The sequence below is a fragment of the Catharus ustulatus genome, chromosome 8, assembly GCF_009819885.2.
Source record: "Catharus ustulatus isolate bCatUst1 chromosome 8, bCatUst1.pri.v2, whole genome shotgun sequence".
Classification (NCBI taxonomy): domain Eukaryota; kingdom Metazoa; phylum Chordata; class Aves; order Passeriformes; family Turdidae; genus Catharus; species Catharus ustulatus.
This window is the reverse complement of record NC_046228.1, coordinates 26643157-26652609: the sequence shown is the minus strand read 5'-3', so window position 1 is coordinate 26652609 and position 9453 is coordinate 26643157. Positions and strand designations below refer to the sequence as shown.

General features: G+C 54.5%; 1 protein-coding gene across 1 annotated transcript; it reads left to right on the top strand.

Annotated features, from left to right (window-relative positions):
• Nucleotides 1-5412: 5412 nt before the first annotated feature.
• Nucleotides 5413-8869, top strand: LRIT2 (leucine rich repeat, Ig-like and transmembrane domains 2). Its single transcript, XM_033066114.1, has 3 exons — nt 5413-5480; nt 5864-6645; nt 8067-8869. The coding sequence occupies exons 2-3, from the start codon at nt 5877-5879 to the stop codon at nt 8867-8869; spliced, it is 1572 nt and encodes a 523-aa protein (XP_032922005.1). The 5' UTR covers nt 5413-5480; nt 5864-5876.
• Nucleotides 8870-9453: the final 584 nt, after the last annotated feature.

The following is a 9453-nucleotide window of genomic DNA, read 5'->3' as shown; positions in this document are numbered from 1 at the left end:
CAAGGCTCTGGGTGAGATTTTCAGTGGTATCAGACATATATAGACTAATACCTGACTGGATTTTCTGTTTCGTTGTCATGGAAGGGCTAGTTTCAGCATGGTAAGGAGCAAACAATGTCTTTCTTGATTCAAGTCAATTCTCAAGATGTGATGTAAGAACCAAAGCAAACATCTGCTATTGCACTCCTTTTTAACAAGCTTGGGCTGGATATTACCATGCCAACGAAACCATATTATGTCAATTTTTAAAACATTTTAATACATGCATTGTCTGAAACACCAAGCTGCAGCCTTCAGTGCATGTGTCCTTGATTCCAGTGATTTCTAACACTGAAAGCTGTGGCAGAGGGACTAACTGAAAAGTATCAGCCCAGGCTTGATTTCTTACAAGAAGAAATGTCATTTCAAGATGGAGTTTGACTCCCTAGCCATAGCTGGCAGCACACAGTGATCTCTTGGCATTTGCTTTGGCAATCAGAGCAGTCTCTTCAACTCCACTTCCCATAGACTAGCAGACACTGTCTCTGTGCAGATTTATTTTGACAGCTTGAGTTTTAGACAGCTTGTTCTGCATTTTGGCTTCAGCCAGGATGCCACATGATGTTAAAGAGCAGCTGAACTTAGTGGACATCTGCTGTCACAATAGTGACCATTAAATTTACAAGCAGGCATAAACTGGGCTGAATTAAGCAGGCAGCAAAATCCCAGTCCAGTAGGGAACATAAGCATAATGACTATGGCTAACACTGGGGGATTTACTTCCCTTACTTCCCCCTCCTCCCTTTCTCCTCCCCCTTCTCTCTACCCTAATTCATCTGACTTTGGTAAAGTGCTTCACCACTGGACTCTCAGGTTAATACTGAACCTTCTGAGTACACTTGGAGTTTGGATATACTTAAACAAATGGCCTCTCAAGCAGCAAATAAATACCAGCCTGAAAACAGCCAGAGCATTGGCCCATGGTACTGACTAACACCACTCTTTGAAAGGCTGTTTTCCAGCCCTGGAGAAGATAGGTGGGACTGGCAGCAATTCTCATGTAGGGAAAGGAAAAAAAAAAAACCCTGCAATTATTTTTTATTGTTTTTTCTGTTAAGCAATTCATTTATTTAAAATAAGGTATTTCTAACAGAGAATCCTGGATATCATTTTGCTTCCTGCATCCCAGGACATTGGACATTGTGCAGATGTTCTGTGCCTGAAGATGTACATGGAAGGAAACCACAGTAGTTTATAAACCTGTAAATAAATAATACTTCACTTTTCAGGAAAGAGTTTTTGAAGATGTGACTTAGCTGCCACATACTTTAAGACCCTTCCCATGGGTCATGGAGGAGGGGTGGGCAAGGTGGCCTTTCAAGCAAAGGAGGTTTTGGGCCTTAAAAGTGGTGAATCCCTCCAACTGTGCCATCGGCACAGCCAAAGCATTCCAACCCAGAGCCTCCCTGGTGCCATGCGTGCTGCTTTCTATCCCACCTGCCTTAAATCCCAGGCACTGATGGGTCTCCTGATACGTGGAAGAGACTATAACTTGTGAGAAATGAGAGTTATAAAGTAGGTATGCATTTATTCAGCGCTGAGGTGCATGGGGGATAGCTCTTCCCAAAGCATGCACACCAAAACTTCAAACGACTGCTCTATTTATTCCCTAAAAGTCTGGGATTACACAATACGCCTAATACATATTCATGTCCTAGCCCCGCCTACCCTCTGCTTCAGGGGCTGATGGAAGACGGGAAAGGACACACCTTCCCATGGCATCTGTCACTCTTACTCTGCAACATCCTCAGTTTAACCAGCCAGCCCTGCTGATGGGTGTCCCCTCTATTGCTCTGGTCACATGGAAAGTGCACAAGGAGCGTGTGCCTCAGGTGACAGGGGCTGTAGTGGTGCCACCCCCACCGCAACAGGAGCAGCTGCACCAAGAAACTCCCCAGCAGCCACCACCCTCCCAGTGGGGATTTATAGCTGCTGCATGGGCTGTGCATAGACCAGCAGCATTTCCCCTTCCCTCCCAGCTCACTGCCATGTTTGCATACAGGGCAGCTGTTGAAAAATCAAATACTGCACCATGGACAAACAAGGAATATTTCAGCTGCAAATCCCAAACCATAACAACCCCATACGCTTGTGGTTAGATGTGAGGCACTGCCAGCAATAGCACCCCCACAGGCCCACTCCTTGTGTTTGCTCCCTGGACATGGGGAACAGAAACAGAGCGCTGTATCTGTCCCCAGAAGCTTCCCCACCAGTTCATGTTGCTGATTTGCCATGAAATAAAGACTCCTGTTGATTTAAACACTGTGAAATCAAGACTGTGTGTTCTCCAGCACAACCCTGAGAGCCACATATAGCTCTAAGCTGCCACGCTTTAAATATTTTTCTATCCTGGTCCCATAGGTTAGAGGTTAAGCAGGTTCAGGCTAATCTTGCTTGGTGACCCAGCGTCACACACAGGGGCAGTGAGGCACAGCCCTTTTCCCAGGCGTGCTCCTGTGCAGGCTGCAGTGAAGCCCATCCACACTAGATGGCCCCAGGAGAACGCAGAACTCCTTGGAAAGCATAACTGAAACCTGCTGTTTTGGATTAAAAGAGATCCATGAATTTGGTTACTCAAAATCCCTTCTCAGAACGGCTTAGTTTTTCAAGACGACTGAAAGGTAGTCGGCATGTGTCTTCTGAGGGAAGCCAGAGAACAGCACTGAAATTTTGTACTTAGAACCCTGCCCGGGGCGAGGGGGAAACGAGAACCCCGGGTGGCCCTGCCCGGGCGCGGAGGGAACAGAAGTGCGAGCCCGCAACAGCCCTGAGCAGAGCCCGCCCGGCGGCGGCATCGGAGCAGCGGCAGTGAAGCCCCTGCGGCCGCCAAAAGGCGACGCCGGCCGAGCCGCTGCGGCCGCCATAAAGCGGCGGCGGCGAAGCCCCAGCGGCCGGTGGATCGCGGCATCGGGGAAGCCCCCGCGGTCGCCAAATCGCGGCGCCTCCGGAGCCCCCGCGGTCGCCAAATCGCGGCGCCGCCGGAGCCCCCGCGGTCGCCAAATCGCGGCGCCTCCGGAGCCCCCGCGGTCGCCAAATCGTGGCGCCGCCGGAGCCCCCGCGGCCGCCGAGAAGCGGCGGCGGCCGAGCCCCCGCGGCCGCCGAGAAGCAGCGGCGGGGAAGCCCCTTGCGGCCGCCGAATCGCGGTGCCGCCGGAGCCCCCGCGGCCGCCGAATCACGGTGCCGCTGGAGCCCCCGCGGCCGCCGAGAAGCGGCGGCGGCCGAGCCCCCCGCGGCCGCCGAGAAGCGGCGCCGCTGGAGCCCCCGCGGCCGCCGAGAAGCAGCGGCGGCCGAGCCCCCGCGGCCGCCGAGAAGCGGCGGCGGGGAAGCCCCCGCGGCCGCCGAGAAGCGGCGCCGCCGGAGCCCCCGCGGCCACAGAGAAGCGGCGCCGCCGGAGCCCCCGCGGCCGCCGAATCGCGGTGCCGCCAGAGCCCCTGCGGCCGCCGAGAAGCGGCGCCGCCGGAGCCCCCGCGGCCGCCGAGAAGCGGCGGCGGGGAAGCCCCTTGCGGCCGCCGAATCGCGGTGCCGCCGGAGCCCCAGCGGCCGCCGAGAAGCGGCGCCGCCGGAGCCCCCGCGGCCGCTGAGAAGACAGACGCCATGGCGCCCACGCCACCGTGCCCCGAGAGGACGGGCTCCAGGGAGGCTGTGCCGCCGAGCCGAGCGGGGACGGGCACTGAGGCGGCTGTGATGCCTTGCTGAATGGGGACAGGCGCCGGGGTGGTCGCGCAGCTGTGCCTAACGGGGACAGGCACCGAGACAGCTGCGCCACCTTGCCGAGCAGGGACAGGCGGCCGGGCGGCTGCACCGCCGTGCTGAGCAGGGGACAGGCGCTGGGGCGGCCGCACTGCCGTGCCCGGAGAGGACAGACGCCATGGCGCCCACGCCACCGTGCCCCGAGAGGACGGGCGCTGGGGCGGTTGCACCGCCGAGCCGAGCGGGGAAGGGCGAAAGGGTGGACGCGCCGCCTTGCCAAGTGGGGACAGGCGCTGGGGTGGCCGCACTGCCGTGCCCGGAGAGGACAGACGCCATGGCGCCCACGCCACCGTGCCCCGAGAGGACGGGCGCCAGGGAGGCTGTGCCGCCGAGCCAAGCGGGGACGGGCGCTGGGGCGGCTGCGCTGCCTTGCCGAGCGGGGACAGGCGCGGGGGTGGCTCCGCGGAGCCTCGAGGGGGAACAGCACAGCAGGAGCGTCAAGCCAAGCGAAGGAACGGCATGGCAGGAGCACCGAGCCGAGCGAGGGAACGGCACAGTGGCTCCGCAGAGCCGCGAGGGGAAACAGCATCGCGGCAGCACGGAGCCGTGAGGAAGAGGCGGCCCCGCGGCTGCCCCAAGCCACGCCTGCCGGCACCAGGGGCAGGCGGGAGTGCCAGGGCCCACTGCACGAGGAGGGCGCCTGGGGCTGCCTTTGAAAGCCTACACTCTGTGAAAAATGTTTCTAAGTTGTGCTCCTTCCAGTAAACTCCACGATCTCGGGTTTCCGTTACTAATTCGTTACTTTGTTGCGCATGGCTCGTATCTTTGCGGCAAAAAAAAAGTGCGCCTTATAGTCCGGTGCGCCTTATCTGATCTACAAAGTTGCAAATTTTGCCGACTCCCGGGGGGTGCGCCTTATAGTCCGGTGCGCCTTATGGTCGTGAAATTACTGTATACAAAAGAGATTGATTTCCAAGATACTCTTGCCAGAGAAACCCATGGACTGGCCACAGCTATGCTGCTATTTTCACTACCAACGTGTAAGAACTGAGCTATTTGTGGGGAGGAGGAATCATTTCACAGGAAAAAGGTGCCACTTTTTCTGCTTATGCATCCATGCTGTAGTATCCTAGTTTGAGGAGCAGGTTTTGCATCCACCATGAGCAGAACACATCCTGCACAGAGCTGCAGCAGGGTTTGGGGGAGGATGGACTGTGCAATGGGGCACCATGGCAAATTACAGCTGTGAAGTCTGGCCCTACCATGGCTTTCTGCCTTGATAAAAGTCATTAAAATATAGGAGATAGAGACAGACCCCATGAAATAAAAAATTGGCCTGGTTAATTACTTGCAATGGTTTGGCAAAAGAAGTGGTTTTGGCTCCATCTTCGTATTCCCAACCAAATAAATATGTCTGTCAGAATCCCCTCAGCTGGAGGAGAAATGCCAAGAGTGGTCCTGCGGGTGCTTTTTAGCACTTGGACACGGACTGAGAACCACACTACATGTCTTCCTTAGGGTTGGATCCCCAGCAGGATTTATTTCTGCGTCAAGGAAGATTACAGCTAATAGGATTTGCTTCTTGGAGGCTGTTGGTGTGTTTGGTGCAAACCCCTGCACAGTGCTTTCTTAAAGGAGAATATGGACCCTGTCTGTCATATTTTTCTTCTTCTTCTGGCCTTCCACAAGATAAAACCATCAGTTTCATCTTGCATCACAGGATGCTCTTGTTCTCAGGACAGCTTTGGAAGGTAAGAGCACTGTTAGCCCTGTTGTAGCACCAGAAGTGGTTCAGATAGCCTCAGTAGAAACTTGCTGATGATGTGAGCACCAGAAGCAAGCAGACCGATGCACAGAGTGCTACCTCTAATACTTGAATTGTGCTGTCTTGAGTATAGAATGAGATTTCTCTTATTTCCCTGAGAAATGTAGTTACATACATAACCATTTTTATGACTTGATGTATTCTTTATGACAAAATTGGTGTAAACCCCAGGGATGGATGGGTGGCTTGTGCATGACCCATATACAATACCTTATAATTATTCAAGTGCCTGTATACCTGCATAGGGAACTGGTTTATTGACCTCAAATGTGGTGTGTGACCTGGAAAATTTTCTGGTTTCCTCCCTAGGAGTTTGCTCTGCATGTCTGCACTGCTGAGGCAGATCCCTGCAAACATCCCTCAGGACATACGGAAAATTAGAATAGAAAATTCTCACCTAACAGAATTGCCTCGTGGCTCTTTTGAGAATGTTAGTGCCTTGGAGTATCTGTGGCTCAATTTTAACAACATCACAGTGATGCACATCAAGAGCCTGGAATATCTGCCAGCTCTGAAGGAGCTGCGCTTGCAAGGGAACAAATTAAGTTCGGTGCCATGGACAGCATTTCAAGACACCCCGACTCTGAAAATCCTGGATCTGAAGCACAACCGGCTGGATGTCCTTCCAGAACACGCACTCCGCTATCTGCCCAACCTGACCTACTTAGATCTATCCTCAAATCAGCTTACCATCATATCCAGGGATGTCTTCTACAACTGGCCTGTCTACCAGAGAAGCCAGAGGACGGAGGGGCCGCTAGAAGCCATTTCCAATGCCGTCCTGGCCCTCCATGACAACCCCTGGATTTGCGACTGCCGCCTGCGGGGATTTGTCCAGTTTATCAAGTCTGTGGGCCCACCTATTATTTTGATGAATTCCTATTTAACTTGCTCAGCCCCAAAATTCAGGACAGGGAAGTTTTTTCATGAAGTGGAGCTTAACAGCTGCACGAAGCCCCTGACCTCAGCCCTTGACACCAACCTGACAGTCCCAGCAGGCTTGAACATCACCCTGACCTGCTTTGTGCAAGGCAGCCCTTCCCCAGTTGTCTGGTGGACCTATGCACTCAAACTTTTAAGGGCATTTAATGGTAAGCAGAGCTTTTTCTTCTTCTTCCTTTTTTTTTTTCCATTAAAAATTTATGCTGTACTATTCTACTTACATAGGTCTGCAGGCCATCACAGTCACCACAGCAACCCAGCCCCTTCAGAGCACCACAGTTATTGTGGTGGCAGTAATCCAAATGATCTTAATCATCCTGTGCATATAAGCACATCTGACCAGCATAAGAAGAGCTGCTTCATGTGGGATATCAGTCAAAGATAAAAGGAGCATAGCCTCATTTTTATACAATTATCTTACTTGTGGATTTTAAGAAACAGCTCTTTCCCCATGATACATGATGTAGGAGCTACTAATCTCATATTAGCTGAACATATTTAATAAAAACATAGTTATCTAAATATGTATGTATATTTACTACATATTATATACTACATATTTTACTACATCTTATAAAGTACATGCATATATGCATATATTCTGTATAATTATATTTGCACGTAGATGTGTTTGTACACACATATACAGTTTCACATATTCCTACACTATTCCCATCTATTCCCTCAAGAAATACCACACAAACCACAAAACTGTAGAGCCCTGTTTCCTATATGTGTCCATTCATGTTCTACCAGCTGAAACAGAAGCTGTTGTTTTCCTGACGTCTTGCTTATTTATATTCTTTTGCAAAGGTGTTGTGATATGAGACCGTTTCCTCCCAATTCCTCCTCCCTCATGTTTATTTTTACTGAGAGCCTTCAATAGGACAAGTTGCTATTTCCATCAGGTAAGGTAATAAGACACGCAGGCACACAGGTTGTGTGTCCCTAATATGCCAGCAAACTAAATAGGATAGCATTAGCCCTTAATCCTGGGCTGATATTTGCTTCAATTGCAGCGCTGTAGCAGCACTTGTGTGTCTTTCCACAAGCACATGCTGATTAATTACATACAGTTTCTTCTCAACCACAGGCCACACACCTCTGTTTGGGTAGATGACAGGGTTTCACACTGTTCTTAAAACTGCATTTCACTTCCAGCCCAACACTTTCTGGCTTCATACACCTATTTTAGTCTGAGGCTCTCGAGACTGACATTTTTAATCCTAACAGAGGATGGAGCATGTGTCCAAAATGTAGGTGTGCCTCCTCAGAGCCTCTCCTGGCTTGCCCTGACCTAAGAATGCTGATGGCAGACGGGCAGCTCGGCCTCTGCCCACAGCAGCTTGTACCGGCTCAGGGGTGGGACACACTCCACGTCTCCCACGCCTGGGTGCGTTTAATGCCTTTCAGACAGACAACACTCGGCTGTCAGCTCTCTGGGGTTCGGCAGTTCCCGTGCCCCTCTTCCTTCCTTCCTGGGCAGGGCGGGTCCTGCGTGGGCCCCGTCCCTCACCGGCCTGGTGGCTGCCCCAGGGCTGGGTGCTGACCCCCTCACCTCTGCCCGCAGTGTCCACGGAGCCCATCAGCGAGGACACCGTCCGCTCGGAGCTGCTGATCCCGGCGGCACGGCCAGCAGACGCCGGCAACTACACCTGCACGGCCGCGAACTTCTTGGGCAACACCTCGGTGGCCATCAACCTCCGCGTGGTGGCTCCGTGGGCGTCCACCACGCCCCGCGGCTGGGCGCCCGCGGCCGCCGCGGAGCCGGGCGCTCACGTGGAGGTGCGCATCGCCAAGCAGACGGTCTACGGCATCACCCTCGAGTGGTTCGCGGCGGCGGCGGCGGCGGCCGAGCCGGGGGAGACCTGGTACACCCTCATGGTGGGCCGCTACGACGCCGCCCAGAAGGACACCATCTACATCGGGCCCGGGGTCAACACCTACTCGGTGACCGACCTGCTGCCCGCCACCAAGTACGAGGTGTGCGTGGCCGTGCGCAACCAGGCTCCCCGCAAGGGCCAGTGCGTCGTCTTCGTCACGGGCAGCGACGTCAGCCAGATGGAGCAGCGCGAGAAGCTCATCCACATCGTGGTCATCGTGTGCGCCATGGTGCTGGCCGTGCCGGCCGGCATGTACGCCTGCACGGCCGAGGCGCTGCCCGGCTGCCTGGCCCGCTGCCCCAGCGCCTGCCCGCGCCGCCGCCGCGGGAGCCCGGCGCAGGCCGCGGGCAGCAAGGAGAGCACGCTGGACAGCCTGCCCGCCGGCAGCGAGGACGGGCTCTGCCGCCCCGACGGCGGCCGCGGCGCCCGGGACCGCCCGGAGCCCGGCAAGGCCCGGCCGCCCCACAGGAACAGCGCCGACCTCTACTAGGCCGGGCCTGCCCGCCTGGGGCTGCCTGCGGCACCTCGGCACGGCTCCTGGGGCCGCAGCCGCAGCTGTTTGCTGAGGGACAGCGCCAGGGCGGCTCTGCTGCACGGACTCGGACAGGGACACGGCGGGCACACCGTGGGCTGGGGGAGCCTTGGCAAGGGAGGTGCCCAGGCTGTCCGGCCACAGGTGTGCGTGGAGCTGCCCCTGCATCCTGCCGTGGAGCAACGCACACCGACACACCAAGAAAACCAGCACTAATAAAAAAAAAAAAATACCCCCGAACCAATAGTGATGCTTGTGCCCGAAGGCCAGAGGTGTCCCCTCAGTCACCCACACAAGTGTGTCTTTAACTATTTATGTGTCCGCAGCTCTGTCAGTGCCAGCCCCGCAACAACAAATGATGGGGATTGGGTCAACATGATGAAGGGATTTGTTGTAGTGGGAGAAAAAGTTATTTTGACCACAGGTGTTGGTTTTTTTTTTTTTTTTTTTTTTCCCCCCCTACTCCTCCTTAAGGTTTACGCAGCCCTTAGAGATTCACAGCTTTGGTTGTGCCACAAACAGGAAAAGTGCAAGTGCTTGAA